The 22,560-nt window shown below is 40.2% G+C and overlaps 1 protein-coding gene across 1 annotated transcript in view; it reads right to left on the bottom strand.

Moving 5' to 3' along the window:
* Window positions 1-8,976: 8,976 nt before the first annotated feature.
* The window catches only part of itgb5 (integrin, beta 5), a 46,507-nt gene continuing 32,923 nt past the window's right edge, over window positions 8,977-22,560 (bottom strand). Inside the window, exons 12-16 of the mRNA XM_018704324.2 lie at window positions 16,847-17,069; window positions 15,387-15,487; window positions 13,217-13,336; window positions 12,212-12,378; window positions 8,977-12,091 (exon numbers count right to left, since the gene is read on the bottom strand). Of these exons, the coding sequence (XP_018559840.1) occupies window positions 11,996-12,091; window positions 12,212-12,378; window positions 13,217-13,336; window positions 15,387-15,487; window positions 16,847-17,069 (707 nt within the window). The 3' untranslated portion in view covers window positions 8,977-11,995. The remainder of the gene's footprint in view (window positions 12,092-12,211; window positions 12,379-13,216; window positions 13,337-15,386; window positions 15,488-16,846; window positions 17,070-22,560) is intronic.

Genomic DNA, 22,560 nt, shown 5'->3' with positions numbered 1-22,560 from the left:
TTGTTTAAATGTGAGGGACAAAAATAAATCAGTACAAGGTTTAAAAATTAAAAAGATTAAAAAGGAACCTTTGTCATATACTGAAAGAGAACTCAAATTTTCAACATGTAGCAAATATGTTGTATGTTCCTGTATAATGTATTATTCATTTAGAAACATTACACACTGGAGTGAATATTTCAGAGACAACTTTTATAACCCTGTCACCTAAAGCTGGATTTATGCTTTTGTGTTGGCTAGATGGCCTCAGCATGAGAACTGATTTACAGTGAAGCACAGCATTTCACCCATGGATGTGTTGTATATTATAAAAACATGTTGTGCCTTAATCATACACCTGGAATGATGTTTACAGCTTTAAAGAGGCTATTTGTAAGTTTTCTCTGCCACCGAACATGGTTTCTAGAGTAGCTACAGTGAATCGCTGTTGGAAAATGATGAGGCTGGTGGGCCGGACCAGGGTTAGCTGGTTAGCATGCTATCTTCAGTAGAGGAAGTGATCGAAATAGAAGCAAAACAATGGTGTTACTTCCCCCCACTGGAGACGGCTCTTGGTGAGTAAAGGAATAAAGTTTGAACTTGTATGGTTTCCTCTAAACTGATAAGCAGCTGTTACCGGCTATGTAACGTAAAAATAGCTGATTAGAAGCAGTTAAAATCAATATTTTTAATGTTAACAATAGATCAAGTGACTCACAGCAGCAGTTGTTTTCAGTGCATGACTTACACCTAGCTGGTGAACATAGTGGAGCATTTAGCAGTTGAAGAGGTGTTGGTAGAGACCAAAAACAGAGCTAAAAGAGAGGGAATGCTGGACTTAGATCTACCAGGTGTCCAGAAACATAACTCTAATCAACTATAATGTTGATCAATAACTTCCTGGAGTGCTCATAGACAACTTAAGAATATGTGCTGTGTTAACAGCTTGTTTCTGCTGCCTACGTATTAAGATGTAGATTTGTTTATTTTAGTTTGGTTGTGAAAGTGTGCTTGAACTATTTGGAAATGTCAAGCAGTACCAGGAAATTCTGGAGAATGTCCCTGAGCGTTGAGGGGGGTAGCATATGGATGGGTAATTACTGCCCTGAAATGACGTGACATCCTCCTCACATATGTCGAACACGTTTCTGGAGCACAGCTTGTTTTATTGTTCAGACTCTATCTCTCTCTGACGCTGACCATTGTTGTGAACTACCTCCACATGGGTGTCAAATACAGCAGACCCAGATGGAGAGAGGAATAAATGGATGAATGTAGAGAGAGAGATGCAGAGGATAATAGAGTCTTTGTTTCTGGACTGTTTTTTTTTTTTTCTTTAATCCTTACGGGCTGTGTTGACCGACTTCCATGATTCAATATCCTGACACTGGCATTCCTCAAACTGGAGCTGGAGTTAGTGGTGGTGGTTCCTCTCTCTGGTGGTCTATGACACACACTCCTACACTCACACACACCCTTTTCCATTTTTTAATCCCTCCTGTAAATGACATGACACCACTGGAACAGAGAGGTTAGTTTAAACTTCATATTTATCCATCATCGCATTATGTATAAAAAAATTCTTTAAAAGTTTTGACAGTAGGTAGGAATGTCCTTGGGTAGGTAGAGATAATAAAAAAGCATGGAACTGATTAAATAAGCACTCTCCAAACACATTTAGCCAATTAACCAAGAGCAAATGTGGTAAATGCGTGTGTTAACTTGTATTTAAAATTTGAGCCATTCATGTTGCACAAATTTGTTTTTATTGCCATATGCTACTGCTGACTGTTAGCATGCTGCTGCGGTTCACAAGACTAAAAGCCTAGTTTAGAAATGGTATAAGTTCATCATCTAACTTCAGTTCTTTACTTGCTAAGACTTGTCTCCAGCGGTGGAAAGCAACACCAATGTTTTGCCTCTAGTTCTTTCACTTCTTTTGTTCTACTGAAGTTAGCATGTTAACTGGCTAGCCCCAGTCCATCTCATCACATTGCAGGTCACTGAACCATCCAGACAACCCTCAACAAGTCTTCTCTTCTCAGAGGGCACATAATAACCTTCTGTACTGTAAACACAATGATGGCTGAAGCTCCACCTACTACAGGAAAGAAACCACATTTTGCAAAAGAGAAAACTGCAAATAGACCCTTTATCAAAGATGAATGTCATCCTTTGGGGTTGTTTTTTATGGTTTGGGCAACATCAATTAACCACTGAAAACTTGGTTTTAAATCAAGTCTGTCTTAATATGAAAAATCCATGCTTAACATGGCTAAAATCAATATTATAATAACTTGTGTAAAGAGTCATTTTAATGCCACTTCATATACTGCTGGGTAACTTCATCCTTTTAAAATACACATTCCCACCCGTGGGATACTTTGGCCTTGGTTGTGCTACTTTGGTGTGTTTTGGTTTGTGCTGGACTCAGTCTTTAAACAACCTTGATAAATTATATATTATATAATGGTCTCCTGATGATCCTCATATCACTGCAGCAGCTGTTGACACAGAGTTGGTTCAGACTTGTGGCTCCAAAGCCAATTGAAAAATAGGCAGGGCAATAATGGAGAAAAAAAAACATGAATATTTCTACCATGTTTTTGCCTCTGTAACAGTGGTTCAGTATCTCTTCTACTAATTCCAGGGTTAATTCCATGACTGCAATTGGTTGAGGGACAGTAACCTTTCTGGTGTCTCATAACAGGCTATCTATGATATCAAGTCATAATCTATGTAATCATTATATTTTGAATTACTACTGTGAATCTGCAAAGTAACTACTAACTATAGCTGGTGAATAAATGTAGTGGTGTTAAGTTAAGTATTAAGTAACTTAAAATGTACCCAAGTAAAGTGCATGTACTTCAAAACTGCAGGGAAGTAGGAAATGTACTCAGTTACTTTCCACCACTGGACAGAGGTGACTTCCACCTGCAGCATGTCTGCATACTATCAGAACTCATGACCTACTGCCACTGATAAAATGACCTCCTCTACCATGACAACACAGGGATGAAGTGTTGGAAAGAAAACTGCTGGCGCCTCCTGGTGGTCACTAATTACATCTAAAACACAGAATCCATTCTATCACTGGGTTATCTTCTTATGATATATTCAGAGAGCTACAGCTCAGTCACACTTGACACTTGTAAAGTGACAGTCTTGCTCAAAGTGATATGAACACTGATTCAAGATGAGTATGGCAAGAAAGAATTCTCTCTCTTCTCTCTGGCAAGGCCTGCTTGCAACTTGCATGCACCTGATGCTAATAATCAACAGGCCAAACATATTTCCTTGTTCATACATTTCAGCTCAGTAACAACAACAACAGTACATTGTTTCCCATGAGAGTAACTTCACAAACTTTACTGATGTCTTTCCATTCACTAGGTGGCAGTAGAGGGCAGGATACTGAGGAGCAGGCTTCTTCATCAACAACCCATCATGTAGTAGAAGACTACACAGCCTAAACTATATGGACGCCCTAATATTACACCTTTACATGGTTGTTGTATTAATGTGCTGCTATAACAGCCTCCACTCCACTCTTGGCTGATGCCTTTCCACCTGATTTTTAAACCGGGAGATTGGAGATCCAACTCTGATGCTGGGTAATAAGGCCTGGCTCAGAGTCACCCTTCCAGTTCATTCTAGTTGTGTTTTGATGGGGTTGAGGTCAGGACTGTGTGAAGGCCAGTCAGGTTCTACCACACTGAAGCAGGAAAACTATTTCTTTGTGGGGCTGGCTTTGTGCATTTAAAACAGGAAAGAGCCTTAACCCAGACTGTTACCACAAAAATGGAAGAACACTTGTCCAAAGTTTCACTGTATGCTGGAGTATAAAGATTTCCCTTCACTGGAACTAAGGGCTTCAGCCCAAACCATGAAAAACAGCTCCAGACCAAAAGTAAAATCCAAAAAGGTTGGTAATACTTTATAATACAATCCATTTACAGTGTGTTTCAGTGTATGAATAGGTACCAATACAACATTTATTGGTTCCTGCTGGTACTCAAATTAAGCACAGTGGAAGAAAACAACACCATAAGGAACAAAACTGTACCTATAGGGTACAGTGCGAAATAAGGTGCTCAAAACCTTACCAATGAATGAAAATAATCAAACTTTATTAACATCATTTGGTAATTAAAGGGGGGATGCGGTAAATACCTGCACATTATATTACAACCCACATATCTGGTTCTTTGTTGTGGTTTAATTCATTAAGAAACATTGTGGTGTTGAAGAGAAAATATAAGAAACAAGCTCAGTTACACCCACCCTACCAGGATTTATTATCACCTTTTTTTACTTCACTGAATGATTTGGACAATGTGAAAAATTTAACTGTATTTAAAAAAAATCATTCAGCACTACAGCAGCTCCTAACTGGAGCTGGAGTAGAAAACAAATGTACATTTGTCAAGTACACATCTATGGAAGGTTTCTATTCATTTAAAAAGGGAAAAACTATATAACTATATATAACTAATAATATAATATAACATGTCAATGTAAATGGATCAAACATTTCTAATCTTTCATGTTTAATAAGGAGCCTTATGAATATTACAGCCCAATTATTCCCCAAAGTCTCACTGTCTTCATCCCAGGTTGTACAGTATTATAAAGTGTTACCTAAAGGTAAACCAAACTTAAAAAGGCAGTACCCTAATAGCACTACAGGGGGAAGCAATGTTATAGCATCTAAGCTTAGATAGCCAAGAAAGAAAGAAAGCTAAGAACAGAAACCTCATGACACTTTTGTGGGTGTAGTCTTGGTGTTTCCTTTATATTTCTTCACTACACAGAGCAGATTTTAGGTATCAGAGCTCCTTGGTGAGCTAAATAAAACTATACTAACAAACTAAACTAAAACATACTGCAGCTAGGGCAGTATTTCTGTCCAACAACACATGTATTTCACGCCTAACGCTCACATCAGATTGACAATAACAGCATTCAACAACAGGAGGTCAAAGGGCAAAACACTGTGACTTTCTGACAATGTTGTTTTATACGGTTAATGGAGCTTTTGTGATGCATATGGTCTGAATGTGTCACCGTTGTGAGAACAGGCATGTGAGGTCAGTGCATGTCAGTGTGTGTTCATGGAGGCATGTGGATGCCAACAGAGAGAGGACTGGTGATGGAGACACACTCACACTCACTCACTCACTCACTCACTCACATCACAAAAAAAGAGGTTAAAGCTCTCTCATAGCTCCCTCTTCCTCCTGAAACAGACGTCTGTGCCTGCTGCAAGAGTTCATTAGTAAGACTGTGTCATAGATTAGTTGGATAATATCTGACAGTTATCAGCTGTGGATGTTTATAATGTGCTTTTTATAAATGTTGGATCTGGTGGCTTTCTTTTAGCTCTGAGGTTAATGTCTGGCTCTTAAGCTGCTAAACACTCCTCCCTGTTCAGCAGCTGCTGTCTAACTGTGTCTGTCTGCTGTTTGCTGCTGAGCAGGTAGTGGAAAATCCACTTAAAGAAAGAAAAGTAAAGTACTGATCATGCAGAATGGCCCCTTCCAGTGTTAAATTACTGGATTACTATTACCCATGCATCAAATGCATCAATATGTATGCAATATTTAAAATGGATTTATCCTTTATATGCTCAGTGTTTGTTGAAATACCAAATAACTGCAGCTGAAAAATAAATGTAATGGAATTAAAAGTACACATTTTAACTCTGAAATGTAGAGTTTAACTATAAAGTAAAGTGAGTAAGATAAGTACTTCAATGTACTGTCAGTTCTCCGAGTAAATGCACTTACTTGTTTTACTTTCCACTGCTGCACACACGCAGATCCTCATATTTATCAGTTGAAAGTTGCTGTGGTGATAAACTGAGATTAGAAAATGTTGTTGAACTTGGTTGGATTTTGTAATTCAGTACATTTCTTGGCAAGATATTACACACTGACCCATCAAATTTATCTGACATCTAAGGACTTCCCTCCTCTCTTTCCCTTTATTCATCTCTCAATTTAAATTAAAATGTTTGAAAAATAAAGAAAACTGTTCTCAGATTTTAGGACACAGTAAATACTGAAGCTGACAGGTCAAAATCCAGTATCTGCAAAGATTTTTAAGAACAGCTTTGTTTCAGCTGAGTGACACAACATAAACACTTTTCTCTTCTTTTTTATTTCCTTATACTTAATTTTCATTTTCATAACACTGACAGGAATCATTATCCACAATACGTTCAACATTATTACGTCAATATAATACTACGGTGTTAGAATATGATGTAGTATAGTACTCCAATACTACAGAAGTATAGTTTTAAATGCTGGACTATAATGGAGCATTTCACCATTGTGATATACTGATATTTTTTTTAAAATAAGAAACAACACAATCCTCTATTTACAAATGAAAAGTTGAATTCTTGAGCATTAAATCAGAGCCTCATTTCCAGTTTAACACACTCAGGGTTTTTGCTGCTGCAGCCATTTTTGGTCTGGTATGACCAGCAGCTAAGCTAATATTAGCAAATGATAGATAACTGACATTTATTGAGTCAGGTCACCGGCTTTGTGACTCTTTCAACCCTGTTCCATCAATCTGTGTACAAATAACATGACTTCACACTTTCAAACAGCACAGTGCCAGTCATCTCCATGTTGTTTGGATTAAAATGCTTTGGTTTAGGGAGGAAGCCATGGTTTGAGTCCCATCATCTGAAATGCATCACATGGACACGACAAGGATTGGAGTATGCACGTCACTCATTTTGAAGTCGGCTGGCAGGACTCAGCGGGTCACTTTAAGTAAAGGATTTCTGTGCCTTTTCCAGCACTAAGCACCATTACAATTACCTTGATTCCAAAAGTGTCAGTGATGAATGGCACTTCGTGAATTTCCTCTGCAGACAGCTGCAAACTGAGAGTACACTAGGTGCACAGCATTTGGCCAGGGTGTGTGCTTCATTTTCATTTCCTCTAAGTAGTATCACTGTCAGGCTGAGAAGAACAGAAAAAAAGAAGTGATGCTAAACGTGCAAGGTAAACAGAAAGATGCTGAGCTGAGGAAATAAAGCAGAAGGATGGAAGAAGGACACTTTTTTGGTTTATTTTTTAAACAGGGGAAGAAGCCAAACACAGGAAGTGAAATATTTAAGTGCTCAGTCAGAAATAGCTTCTTCAGCAGGAAAGCTTTTCTCACACAGATGATGTGTGAGAAGAGATGGAGGAGAAAGTATGATCTCAGCTGCCTGTCCATTATGATGCAGCATGCATAAGAAGAAGCAAGCAAGCACACATGCATACTCACATTCCCACACCCACACACATGCTCACACAGCCATGTTTCCAACTCTTCAGAGGGCACTGACATAGGTAAATTAATTTCTGGGAGACTGGATTGGCCCCTTTAAACCAGATCCACACCTAAATGTAATCGGTTCCTTGGCCAATGAACCATCCCTCCACCAAGTCTGGTTCAAATCAGTTCAGCTCCTTTTGCGTAATCCTGTTAACAAACAAACAAACAGATACTGGTGAAAACATAACCTCCTTCCAAAAAATCTCTGTAAATGGCAGAAATGAATAAAGATAAAGAGAATTCCTGAAAAAGAGAAGAGACGTAACTGTAGAGACAAAATAGAAATATATTATCAAGTGTGTTTGTAGAAAATCTAATCAAAACAAAACATGTCAAATGTGTACTTAGCAGAAACAACCGTTTACCCTCTTGTTGAAATCAATTCTGCATCATCCCCTTGAGCTGCGTCAGACTAGTCAGCAACAGCTAATTAGGAAATTGATTGTGTTAATGAGAGTGAGATCTGAGCTCTGTACACTGGTAATTAGTCCTGATCATCCACATCAGCGTTTTAAGGGTTTATTTTTCATTTGTTGACTCTTCAATTCTCTCACAGCCAGATTTAACCTGAGCTCTGTGACTTCACAAGCATGGCAGACCACTCTCACCCAAAGAGAGAGAGAGAGAGAGAGAGGGAGGAAACCCACTGAAAACCACCAAGAGGGAGGGCACAGAGATTTATGAGCTCACCTCCAGCAGGAATAACAGAACAATCAATGACTTGTTCCACATCACAGCCTGTAGTTTCTTTTGTTAGAAGTTAAAAGCAAGCTACAGAGACACATGAGACGTTTGTGACCTGTACATACAAGAGAAATAGATTCATTTAGATTTTTCTACTGTGTGAAAATGTTTAGAGAAACCAAAGATGGTCCAATGTCCTCATCAACCCACCAAGATCTAAACAGGAGGTATACTGTATATGGGACCTTTATTGAAGAGGGATTATTTCCAAATATGTGAGGAAAGTTGTGAAACCTTTTCAAAATTATTTTTAACCAAATCATTATTTTCTTATCCAGGAATTGGAGATGTGGTCCTGTGCAGAGTAAGTTAGGTTAATCTATATTTTGCCAACAGACAAGTGCAAGTATAAAGTAAAAAGAAGGTTCAATGGAACTTTCATCCAAGAAAACTTAACTGGTTTTGAGTTGGTGGCAATTAAGACGTCATTAATTCAAATGTAAGACTATTTAACAACTTTTAAGGCTTAATATTTATATTAATATTTTGTATCTACATTCAGAACCTTTAGTATGAGCTCACAACCCTCCACACACATTTACAATAATGGGCCCGTAGAGATATAATACTTTAAAATAAAACAAAGCAATATGTCAGTTTGAAGAGTTTACTAAACACATAATTACAGGGTCATTTTGCAAAAGCTTCTGCATCATCATCATCATCATCATATCTGGGAGGCGTCTGACCAAGAAGGTGTAAATTACAGCACCAGAGGACACATCAGACCAGCCTTCCTGACTGTGTGATCACACATCAAACAGTTAGTGGTGCAAACAGATGTTTTACTACACTATGAAGTGTGCACAGTAATGTGTGATGTTTAAAATTAGACCTCAGATTTATGCCACTCCTTCTCTCAATAAATATGTAGCATACGACTTTAGCCAAACACAACAGACTCACTGACTTTTGACATAAGCAGATTTATTGTTCTTGCTCTGTGTGCAGTATTACATAAACATGTATGGGCGCAAGTCCTCTGGTGGACTGTTCATCCATGTGAAAATGTTCAGGACTGTACAGGAAGAATGCTGCTGCACTAATGATTTATGTTTGAGCTGAAAAAAAAAAAAAGGTGGTGATCGGTGAGTTTTAGTAAACTGTGCCAAGACACACAGCCAAGCCAAGTTCAAACTCCATGGCTGAAAACGTTTCCATTTCATTTGGCACTGTATGTACATGTATGTACCCAAGTAATATTATTTACATACACTCTTATCTCTCAATCACACTCTTACACACATTAACTCCAAGTCCCTGCCACTTTTACTGTAAGACCATCCAAAAACAAAAAGGCCACAGAGCACCGTCCCCCCTCTCCCAGACTCACCGGTCCTAACATGTCCTGCTGTCAGAATTCTCTGTGACAGTTCACACGCTGCCTCTTCCTGTGGGAACAGTGACGGTAGATTTATGACCCTGCATGCTGTCCTTTGAGGATTCCCACCCAGTCCCACAGCTGGCAGGGTGGACACAGTGTCGCAGGGAATTTATATTGTAGCAGCCAGTCAAATCCACTTTTTACCTTTATTTAATCGGGCTAGTTTCACTGAGGCAACCTCACACATTCACACAGTATGACCACAGTACTGACCCACTGAGCAGCTGGGCCTGGTTCAAGGGTACCACAGTGGCGTGGATGAGGGAAGCTTTTTCACTTTTCCCACCTTGGTTTAATCCTGCCCCATGAACTGAACTGACGACCCTCCAGTAACAAGCTTGCTTCTCTAGGCTTCGGGCACACTCCGGCCTCCGATAACTTCTTTTTGAACCTGGGCTTTATTTTCCCATGTTTTTGGGATTGGGGCAAACAGCTGCTGTAATGTAATCCAACGGGTCACATCTGCGTCAAAGCACATCCACTAAAATGCTTGTTTTTGCCACTGACTGGCTCAGATAGTTATTATACTTAACTGACAGTATGGATATGTGTGACTTTCAGTGGTGGAGGAAGTATTTAGTTCCTTTACATAAGTCAAAGTACCACACAACAACACAAACTAACTGATCAAGGCAGCAGTATTCTGGCAACTCCTGTGTTCTGCTCAGTAAAATTCCTGTTTTTGTCAGTGGAGTCTGGTAGAGATATATGATGATGTTTCTGCTTAATCAAGAAGTATCTTCCTCTTTAATACAAAGCTCTATCTCTGTAGGAATCTTATCCATAATGTTGTCAGACACTTAAAATAACAATTTGAGCACTTTAGTGGATGCCTGCCAATTTGATTACATTGCAGCTGTTGTGGTGGCCGGCTACACTGTTCTTGCATAATATAACATGGATTCCAAAGGTTTTTGTCCCCATCAATCATTTACATGCAGAAACATGGGAAAATAAAGCCCAAGTTTATGTTTATGTGTTGATATTCCAAGTTAGAGGTGATCTTGTCATGAGTGTAAGGATTCAGAGGTTGGTGATATTTTACACTTTTTTTTACTGTCATATTATAAATCCAATAAAAAAGACCAAAACCAGCAATGAATTGATTCATTGCGTTGGGTGGGTAATGTCCCTTCACTGCACTGAACACACCACAGCCACTATAATTAATTTGACGTCAGTCCCACAGAACACAGTCCTGTTGCTGTAAATTAGGGCTGTGCCTAAAGCTTCTTTTCATTAATGATTAATCTGCCAATTTTTTTCTCAGTTAATTGTTTGGTCTATAAAATGTCTGGATAGTAAAAAAAATGCCTGTCACAATTTTCTAATGCCCAAGGTGACACCAAATAAAGCAGCAAATCCTGACACAGACTTCTGAAGCTGGAAGTAGTTTTGACTAATTTACTACTCAACTAATAACTGTTAAAGCTTTTCTTTAATATAAGTACTCATTGGAGCTCCAAATGTGTACTAATCCGCTGCTGAAAATAGTCCCCAACAAACTCACTGTTTCCTCCAGTTTAAGCAATGTTTGCTAGAAACTACATTGCCCACCTGTTTCAGGGAATGGAACAGCTTTTTATTCAAATGAAACTTTACACTTTTGACATGTTTTTAACCCTCAGGCATCAGTTTAATTTACTACCCTCTTCAGTCATTAAGGACAAAAATGTCCATAATGATGCATGAGGGTTAAGTGAAGTATGTCTTCAGAGAAGTCTCAAAGCACTGAAAGACTACCACATTGCTGGTTTTGGTCTTTTACAAACAGGGGTTCAGAGGCTGGGGGTGGGGTTGGTAAATTGGCACCCTGCCATTCAGATTAAGAGAAGGGAGTGCAATTGGAGCATACAGTAACACACGCTCACACAAACACAACATTAAAGAAAATTCAATCTTTACAAGACTTGACTCTTAAAATTCTCTGTGCAAAATGAAGGTAAGAAGTCTATTGCTTAGTAAATGTTAGTAGTACCACATCATCATAGAAACCTTCAGAAATATGTGCTTTTAATAATCCTGTGATTTTGAAATTATCTGAAGAAGAGTGAAATTCAACTTGTTCAGAATCCTGTGGGGTGCATAGTTTTGACTAAAAAGAGCATTTTTAGTGTTTATAAAAATATACAAATATAAGCCTGCTCTGTACAAAGACTGAACGCTGGTTTTATGCTGTTGAAGTTATGGATTTCATGAGAGTAACTGCAGACAAACTCACTGCTAACTCTACTTTCTCTTTCTGTGTCTCTCTCTAGACAAGACCAAGGAGTTCATGCTTCGTTGCCGCCACAGTCATGAGCAAAGCACACAGATGAAGAAAAAGAAGTCAAAATGCTTCTCTCTGATAGGCTTGAATCTTCTCTGTAAAGACAAAAAGGCCACAAATTCCCACCCTTTGGACAGTCTCGTTCTTTTCACTTCTGTTATCAGTTGTGCACCGTGCGGAGGGACCAGTGTGTTCAGTCCGCCATTCACCTTGGCCCCGTCTTCCAGGGATCTATTTGTTGGACCGGTCCTGCCGCGCCCTGTGCTTAGGGATCAGTGGACCCCTCCGTTGTAGGACTTCCCATACATGTTGAAATCTGTTTCTACAAAATGTGTAGAGACAGGCTGCTTGTACAGAGGGTTGGAGGCCTGAGATTGTGAGAGAAACAGAAGGCATTTGATTATGAGCCTCGCATTTCTGGTACTTGGAGAAATGGTAAACGATGTCCAAACAAAATGTAAGGAAATGGTGAGGAAGATCATCCTTACCATCTCGTATCGGGCACGTGAGCGTGCGCTTTGGAAGCGTGCAAACTCTCTCCGGTCATGAATAGTAATGACCAACTTCCACACAGCGAGCAGCACAACTCCCACCAGCAGGATGCTGCCGACCACGGCCAGCAGCACCGTCAGGGCATCTGGCCCGCCACCACACTCTGATATGGGGAGAGGTAAATTTATACATGGAGGGCACAACCATCAGTGTGAGCAGCACTCCAACAGTTTGGCATTTCCCTGAATTTGGAATTGGCTTTGCCTGTCTGTGTGGTGTCCAGTGCAGCGCGCACAGTGCACAGGTGAGAGGAGAACCGCAAACAGATGGGAGGTTTGTTCAAATGAGATAGTGCCAAGTGAGCTGTTAGCATCTCAGAACCACGTATGTTTCAGGTGTTCCAATATAAATAAACCAGGGACTGCATTTAGATAAGCAACATCAGGAAAACAGTCTGCATTTATCTGTAACTATCTATAACTGTTATTCACAGCTGTTTCTCCTTTAGTTCATTAAACAAACCATTTGAAGGCAGCAGGAGAGATGTTTTGATAAATCTTCTGCCTGAAGCATATTTGCCTAACTTTTTTTTTTTTTTTTTTGCTGTTTTTAAATCAGCATTTGATAATATATTCTTGTATCAGATTATACAACACCACATCTGATGCTGTGTGTTCCTCTCATGCTGCTCTGCTGTTCTCTTCCCCATTTGTTGAACTGTTGTTTTCATGCTTCGCTTTGATTGGCACAGCTGTTTCAGAGATATAAATGCAGTGATGTGACTGGCTGAATTTGGAGAATGTGTATTTATTAATCCCCACATGCTCTGATAGTAGCCAGCATGGAAAGAATCATCTGTACTGTAGAATCTGTACAAGTTATTCGTCATATAAAATTAATTAAAAGGAACCTGACTCTTAGCAGGTGTCAAATTCTGAGCTAAAACCCACTGTGGTTAAAAAGGAAAGAATACATCATTTGTTGTTGTTGAAAGTACTGACCTGGCTCTTGAAGCGCTGCGAGGATGGACAGTCCACTGACGTGCTCAGAATATGTGAATTTCATGACACAATCATTATCTGTCTTATACAGACAAAGCACAGCACCGGGGTCGTCAGTTTCTGAGAGGGAAAACAGAGAAACGCACTCAGCTTCAGTCACTTGGAAGTAAATTTCTTCCTAGGGCTTATTACGTTGAAAGGACTACATGGAGAAAAGGCAGGAAAATGACCTAGAAACACACTATAAAAAATAATGAACAAAACCAAATGACAACAGCATGCTGGAGAGCAAGAACAGCCTCCCAAACAACGTGTTGAGTTCACTAAAGGTCACTTTTATTGACTTGTTTTTGCTTACTATCTTCATGCTTCTTTGCTCTTTATGTTAATTTATGGAAAATTCTTCTAATTGGGCAAAGAACTATACATTTCTCATTTTTATGTCTTAATTTGAGGGAGGTGATACCATTAATATTATCATCAGATCAAAGTTTGGCTTCAGATTCAGGAGCAAAGAGAGAAAAAGATGAGGTAAAATCAATGGGGAATGTCATGCTCAGGGAAAACAGAGAACACTTGTCACATAGCCTGAATTTCTTTGCTGTGATATCACAAAAAATGCATTCCCTGATTGAGACTCAGATATTCTGGGTGCCCTTGTTTTCAGTCAATCTTCATCACCCAAAAAGTCTGAAAAGCTCATGAGGGTGGGTGAGGTCAGACTGCCCTGGTCCACCCCTCCCTGTGCTCAGTCCCCCCCATCAACCCCTCCCACTTTATTTCATGCACAAAGTATCTGGAATGTACATGTGGAGTCCATTAAGGCCAGTCAGATGGCTGAACTAGTGGGGAATGCGATGAAACACGTAAGATCTGGGCCAGGGCCATGCTGGGCCAATATGGAATGGTCTTATAATAGCCTCTATAACTAAACACATGACCGACAGTCCCCTTTATCTCCTCTGTGCAAAGCAATGCAGCATCTCAGTGCCACAAATGGCCATAAATCACTGTGCACTTATTGATACATTCCTAAACATCTCCTGACTCCCAGCCTTAGAGACTGAAACACTCATAGTAAATTGGACTTGAGTAGATTGGACTCAACTCTTTGAACCAAATAAGGGGTTTGGCTGGGGGTGGCTGTTGTTTCCTGCTGTGTGGAGTGAGGGTGCCTGTGGAGCTGAGAGCCGCCCAGAGTGCCACCTGCCACATAATAATATAAACATCCAGGACATGAATGACCAGTGCACACTTTGTATGCTGTCATGACTAATCACAGAGGTGGGGGGTCTTAAACAAGGAAAGATGTGTCTGCAGCCATTCTAACACCTGTATGAGGCAGAGCTGCGCTTTGAGCTAAATGCTAACATCAACATACTAACATGTCAGGTAACGTCACCTGCACACGATCACTGGTTGTGTGGGTAAAATGCAGGAAAAGGTTACATTTGTGCATATGGTGTGAGTGAAAAGTGAGCTGTGTTGACTGGAACCATTACAGTAGGAGTTTATCTGTTCAGTCAGTTGTGCGTGAAAAACACAGTTGAAAAGCTTTCTGTGTGTAAAAACACTTGGGCTTAGGCATTTAAATGGGAGACATTTGGGTTTCAGTGTCTTGCTCAAGGACACTTCGATGCTTGGACATCAGAGACAAATCACCAGCCTTTTGATTCAAGATTCATGCCTGACCTGCTCCACCAACTGAGCTACAGCCTCTCCAGACACAACTGCCCCAGATTTTAATTCAGTACCATAGCATAATTCTGTTAGGACTGTATGTAAGGCAAGTAGCACATTTTTTTTTTTTTTTTTTTTTTTTTTTTTACAATTTTTGTAACTGCTTGATTACATTCATGTGTTCACACACATTTTGCCATTTTTAAATATGAATATATAAAATTTGGTTATTCTTGGAATGTCAGCATGCTGTTTGGCCCCTGTGAATGTCTGTATGTGCCGTCTCACACAAGAGGTGTTAAATATATCTCATGACGTCTTACTGTACTTTGCCAGGGCCCCACAATAACAATAGTGTAATAAAAAGTGACAGTCACGGAGGTATGTAATATGAAAAACGAAACTGTTGCAGATGCTACAGATGTTGAATACTTTTCTCTGCCAGCCAGCTGGTCTGTTTGCTGTGTGTGTAGCATGAGTGTGTTCTCACTGAGGGTCTCCACAGTGATGATTTCATCCTTGCACAGGCGCTGGCAAGTCTGGTTGTCTGCGATTCGTCCTGAGTTGAAAAGCCGGCACTCGATACACTCCCTGAAGCAGAGGAGAAGAGGTTCAGAGGAAAAAAACAAGCACAGTTTATACTCTCCTTCTTTTTATCTGCATTTATGAGCTAGCAATCAATATGAGCAATCCTCTAAGTTTGTTATTATAATGCTGCTTGTTATTTTGGCTCTGAGTGCATCAGCTGTTGAAAATGTCCACTGGGAATCTCAGCAGAAAGTTGTAAGCAACTCATCAGTGGGTGAACCGTGCAGCACACAATATAAATAAACTGCAGCCGGTGATTTCAGTTACTGATGGTTCAGTGTTTGCATCAGTGAGCGATGTCAGCACAGTCACTCTGAGCTTCAGGGGCATTTTACCGATGAAAAGAGGCTGTGCAACTTCTGTCCGAGGCTTTCAGCCACAACAGATTCACAGTGACACTCCGCTCTCCTCAGATTTATTACAGGGTGGTTGTGTTAGACTGTATTTGGCTAGGCGTGCCTAATAAACTGCCAACTGAGTGTATGATATATAACAATACAAAAACGCAACAAAAAGATGTGATGCATCCTGTATCTTGCTAATGCAGAGCTGTCAAATATTTAAACTGCTTTTGAATTTGAATACATTGTGCAGTTGTATTATGAAAGAAAAAATATATCCATATAACAAAAATATTATATTTAATTGGATTTGGCATTGGTACATTGAGGACATCCCTGAACATTCCTGAGCTCAAAACCCCCCGGATCTGCACAAAAAACAAATCACAAATATTTGGTTGGCTCTTGCCACAAACATGAACACACATTACTGTCAAAGCAGTCTGTCTCTGAGTCTAGTCTGCTCAAGGGATCAAAGGTTGTTCCATACAGACTGCCTCTGCCTTGGAAAACTGGAGCCATGTGTATATAAGGAGGCGCGTTGAGAGGACACAGCAGTAACCCTGCCCTCACAGAAGACCATTCTCTTTACTAGACGTCTGATAGGCATTTAACCCCAACCTCAAAGAGCCTGAGCTGCCATACTGAATGATGCAAGTTCAAATGGCAGGGCAACAGTTTCACTTCTTGAGGTCACAAATGGCATGAGAGTTATCTGAACAGCCCTCTTATGACTGTGTCATCAAAGCTTAGATAAGTCCATCAGTGAGTGAGTTATGCGAGGCTTATGACTTTAGTTTTGGACTCGATGTGTTTGATGATTTGACCTTTTCCCTGTTTGCCTGCCTGACTGCGTCTCATCACTGAAGCAGGTCCCTTCAAGTTAAACTGCTGCATGTTTTTACAATTTTTCACTTTTTGTCTCCAACACAGAACCATCTATCTTTACCATCAACTGACAGAATCATCACAAAAAATATACATGCTAATTCCTCCGTGATGTGAAGCGCTCAGACTTTACCTTTTAGTGCCACAGGCATCGGGGCAGGTGGGGCATTTTTCACAGGTATCTCCAAAGGCCCCTGGCTCAGTGCACTGACAGCGGCCGCACACGCAGTTACCTCGCCCGCTGCACATCTGTCCATCATCTGAGATGCAGGACGACGTCTCCGTGGAACAGTTACAGTTGTCGCCAATGTAACCAGCGTGGCATTTACACTCGCCGCAGTGACATTCTCCATGACCTGGACAAGAGAAGAGTAAAGAGGATGTTAGCACAAACTCATTCAAATCATTACATCTGAGAAGCTAGAAACAACAAATGTTTGGCATTTTCACTTTAAGAATGATTATTTGACCATGACAATAGCTGCAGATGAATTTTATCTAGATCAACGAATCGTCGCAGCTCTAGAAAGACATCATGTGATAACGACAGTAAACAGTACATATCTGAGTTGAGTGCAGCAGCCTGCTGCTGGTACGAATGACAACAGTGTGAATTTGTTTATTTAAGATCAGATAAGATAAGATAATCCTTTATTAGTTTCACAGTGGGGAAATTTACAAGAAAGAAAAAAAAGCAAAACTGCTGAACACAAACTGCAAATGTTCTGAGGCATGAACTCAAAAAAGTCAATACCACAACCACAGAAGCATTGTGCAAAGGACCAATATGCACCAGTATGTAATTGCTGATCTCTGTTCCTCTGGGAAAGTATTCAACCAAATTCTGAACCTGGCTGCAGCAATTTGCTCCCATTCAGCAACAAGAGCATGAGTGAGGTCGGTGTTCCAGGACATCACAAAGGAAAAGAAAAACCATTTAAACGTTGCCTGTATTTGTGATCAGTGTCAGTCTCCTCAGTGTAAGTGTGTGTGTTATCCTGAGCTGTAATGATCTGAAAAAAAAAAAAAAAAAAAGAAGAAATATAACAATAATTAGGTCTTTAATTTTTGAGTAATTTATCTTAAATCTCCTTTGTTTAAAAAAATAATAACTAAATAATAACTGGACAAAAAAGTAATTCCTACAGTGTGAGAGTCAAGCTCACAGTTTCCGCTTCCTGAGAGAACAGTTTGACCTTCTGTGCTACAACAGTGAAAAATCAGAGCAGCTGGAGTTTTACAGCAGTGACCTAATCCACGTCTACTACCAACACAGGGCAAAGTGCCTCTTTTGTACTGCACTCATTAACTTGTCTGCACTGGAATAAATCCAACAGCAGGTAAGCCTTCAGGGACTAAGTCGTGTCCCACTGGACTTTGTTGAAACTGTGATTTGTCTCGGTCGTCCTGCCGCAGGCCACCCTAAAACAAGAGGAGTCCTTGACTCCTTGCTTTACTCAACAGGCTTATTTCACACTAGTTGTTCCAAGACCCTCCACAAAGACCACATTCATTAAGCTGCTGTCAGGGATTGAGAAGGAGTGGACAGAGAAGAGATGGGCACGCTTTATCAGAGCAGACTCAAGCGGGTCAAATCCAGGAATTCTGTATCAGAGGAAATATGTAGAATGATAGGTGAGTGGTGATGATCCTGAGCTGGAAAATTGTTCTAACAGAATTCCCAACAGGATCTGAGCTGTTGTAAAAAGCAGCATATGGCATCATTAAGGTGCCTAGAACCCCCACAGTCCTTTGTGAAAACCACATAGTGTTAGGGAACATACATTGCTGCATTTAAAAACAATTAGTCAGTTAATCAATTCTACTGATACACAGAAAATTAAACAGTAATTACAGTATATTGATAACCAATCCTTTAGGTCATTAGTCGAGGAAAATGCTGAGAATCGTCAGATTAACTGATAATGAAATAACTGTTATTTGCAGGCCTAGATCACTCAGATCTTATTATTCTGGTATTTTTGAACCTGGGCCTTATATTCCCATATTTTTGGGTGTAAATGATTGATAGACACAAAAATTGGAGCAGTATTGAGCAATAACAGTGTATCTGGCAACAGCTGCTACAGTGTGATCCAATGGGCAATCATCTATTTAAGTTCTTGTTTTTGCCATTTTTTTGATGACAGGCTCAGATTGTTATTTTAAGTGTCTGACAGTGTTATGGATAGGATTCCTACAGAGATAGACCTTTTTATTAAAGAGTAAGATCCTTTTTATTTAACCAGAAACATCTCTATGTATCACTCCCAGACTCCACAATGACAAAGACAATAATTTTACCAAGCAGAAGATGTTAGTTGCTGGCCACCTGCTGCCTTGATTGCTTAGTTTGTGTTATTGTGTGGTACTCTTACCTAAAGGATCTGAATACTTTCTCCATTACTGAAAGTCACACACACACACACACACACACACACACACACACACCACACACACACACACACACACACACACAAGTCAATTCTCCATTGGATTACATTGCAGCAGCTTTTCGCAGGGGCCCTTTTACACTGTTCTTGCTCAATACTGCATCGATTCCATCAATCATTTACATATACAAATACAAAAATGATCCTTTAAGATGATTCAGTCTTTTGTTTCACACACTGGCAGTCACTATCATCAGGGAAATTACTCTAAGCTCTTTCATAAAAAGCCTTTGTACTGTTCTGTATACCTGTTGGAAATAAGCAGTTACAAGCAACAGTCATTTTTCCAACAACTGCCATTACATTTGCCTTTCTAAGGAGTTCAAGTGAAGACAGACTTATGATCTAACGGAGGAGTGAAGACTGAGAAATTAGGTCACTAACAAATGAAATCACTGTTGTCTGACTAGGAGTGGCTGTTCCTTCTGTCCAACAAACACTAATGACAGTTGGGGATAAGAACAATAAAATTATGCTGCCACTCAACCTCAGACACAGAGGAGAAGAAAAACAGAGCCTATGATTAGACCCAGATCCTCAAAGAGGTCACACAGACTTCTAGAAGTGAACAGGAAACATCCTGTCTAATCATCAGGGTTGTGCAACACACTGTCTGGACTAACACACATGCAAAAAACCCACTGTTCTATTTTTGTATAAACGTGTCTCACTTCTTAATTATTCATTGCATGTTGCAGAACTGTCCATTTTTAAACTGGAAAAGCTGACACTGATCAAATTAATTCCTTTTTTGTGTGGTTGAGAGTCCTGGAGCACCACTCCCAAACCTCAGTCTGTGGAGGTTGCCATGACGAGTGGCATGTGGCTGAGTCACGATACCAGCTCTGGGAATGTGTCCTTAAATGACAGCACTGCTGCCTGGGCATTCAGAGGGCAAGAGTGGATAAAAGGAGTGAAAGTGCAGCTGCTTTGACATGGGGGTATTGTTTGACAAGTCCTGAGGAGCTGCTACCAGGTCTGCCATCTATAAACAAAACTCTCCTCTGCTTATTAGGTTTGTCTCAGAGAGATTAAGCATGCCTGTGTATTTGGTTTCACAGCCATTTAGTATGGGAAAGGAGATGCATCATAAACGCTCTTTTCAGCCATAGCAGGCAATCAAAAAAGATAAAGCTACTATATATTACCTGTTCAGCACCAAACAGCAAACAGACATAGTGGGACATTTAGCTGCTAAAGAGCCAGATACTTCCTTCAGGGCTTGCTGGAGACCAAAAACAGAGCTAAAAGAGACACAAACCTGACTTTAAATGTATTCTGATGTAGCTCCCTTACTAGGCACAACAATAACCAAAAGCAAAGTACTTCTGCTGATGGAGCCAGCCCATTCATTGGGAATTCTGCAGGAACAATAACATTCTGCAAAATAAGAGATCCTATCAATGATATACTAATGGTATAAAGCTGAGCTTTTATCACATCATAAGTTAGAGCTGTCTCCTCCTTGTCAAATTACGGTCAGGTACTGCCTCTTTATCTGGATACGTGAAACTTCCACTTCACCACACCACTCTTGAGATGGCATCCTGACAGAAGAGAATACCAGCACTCAACACTACACAAGCCCACATCCGAGAGCCATCGCCATGCCTTAAAACAGATGTTTGCAGCAAGTGCACCGGCTCTTTATCCCTCCATTCCTTTTTCTTTTGGCTGTACTGTCAGGCCATTTTGACTCACTGCTAAACAGTGAGATTAAACACTGCTCGTGATAAACACAGCTGTGGCAGAGGAGGAGATATGGAATGTGTTCAGAGCTGTGACCCTCCTCTTTAGCTTGCAGCTTTTCCATGACGTTTCTGTAGACGTTCTGTCAGCCTGGACAAGCAGCCAAGTTGGGGCAAAACGGACCCAGAAGAAAGAGCTGCTCAGACAGTTCTGAGATTTTCACCTCGGACAGTGGGCTGTTCTTTCCTGACTGAGTCCGTCAATTCCTCTACCTCAGATACAGTGTGTGACGGATTCGGAGTTCTGTTAGCTGTCAGATCAGAGAAAGAGAGAGAGTGACAGGCATACAGGAGAATGAGCAACCAAAGCAGGGAACTCAGTCTCAGTCTGGTGCAGCAGGATCTGCCCCATGCTGCTCACTTCCTCTTCTGAGGGGATTACGCATCACTGAGTTAATTCACATCTTGCTTTGCTACTGCTGAGCGGGATGAAAAAGAGGGACAGAAAAACCTCTAGCGCCTTCATCGCCTCGCCTTTCAAGTCCTCACAATACACCACTGACTATCAAGTACACATACACAGGGATCTGAGTAACAGAGTACATTTACTCATGCTACTGTGAGAGTCACTTTTTGTGTACTTTTTTTGCCTTTAAGAAAAAATCTGTAATCAGTGAGGCTGCAAAATGACCATCAATAGCAAAGGAAAAATGCATGACGTCTCATATGATGTTGTTCTGCCTGTAAGCAGTATGTGTTGACATGCTGATGCACTTTATTTTGAAGCTTAAAGGTGTTCCTTAATTTATCATCATACAGCATTTCTCTTTACCCCACCACCTTTTTCAAGTATGGGTGATATGGAGTAATGTACAACAACTTTCCTAAATGACTTTTTTATACCAGTACTTTTTCTGTTTATTTGAGTATAATATTCTGGCACTCTACCCTTCACATATATAGACAAGAATGGCTCAGCAGAGCTCATACCTCTGTCAAGGCCAAACAGTCCTACACATGTCTGTCTGGCTCTTAATAATAGAAAAATAAAAGGAAAAAGGATGTGGTTTCCTGGCCTGTCCTGACCCATCTCTCCACCAAGTTTGGTGCAAATTGGTGTAGTACTTTTTGTGCAATACTGCTAAAAATAAATAGACATGGGTGAGAACATAACCTCCCTGGAAGAGATAATAGAGCGAGGTTTTGTTTACTCTTGAGGTGAGGCCGTTTTGTCTAACTGCTCTTTCCAAAGTTGAGAGTGAACTCTGAAACTCAAAGGAAAGCAAATTTTCCCATAAACACACAATATACAATAAACCACAACATCTGCATGTTAGATTATTGGCTGACCAGTTTAATGCCAGTAGGAAAAAGCTTTACATAAATAGCATAAGACTCAAACACAGAAAAATTCTGAGATCACTGTACCTCCTGTACATCTTGTGGCTGGCAGCCCCTCGCTAGTGAAGCGTCAGCCTGCTAAAAATGTAACATAAAGCTGGATTACAGCCTGTCTATTCTGTCAGACTGGCTGCCTTTGAAGACACAATTATGGGATCAAGAATCTATTTAACATTAAACCAATAGCAGCACTAGACACAGAACAGAGACAGCCTGTAAATGCATTCCCATATTTTCTGCCTAGAGACATACTGGATTTCAACATCACATTTAAACAACTAAGCAAATATTTGGATTATACAAAG

This window comes from Lates calcarifer, linkage group LG1 (assembly GCF_001640805.2).
Source record: "Lates calcarifer isolate ASB-BC8 linkage group LG1, TLL_Latcal_v3, whole genome shotgun sequence".
Taxonomy (NCBI): domain Eukaryota; kingdom Metazoa; phylum Chordata; class Actinopteri; family Centropomidae; genus Lates; species Lates calcarifer.
The sequence above is the reverse complement of the archived record's forward strand: the minus strand, read 5'-3'. Positions and strand labels throughout refer to the sequence as shown.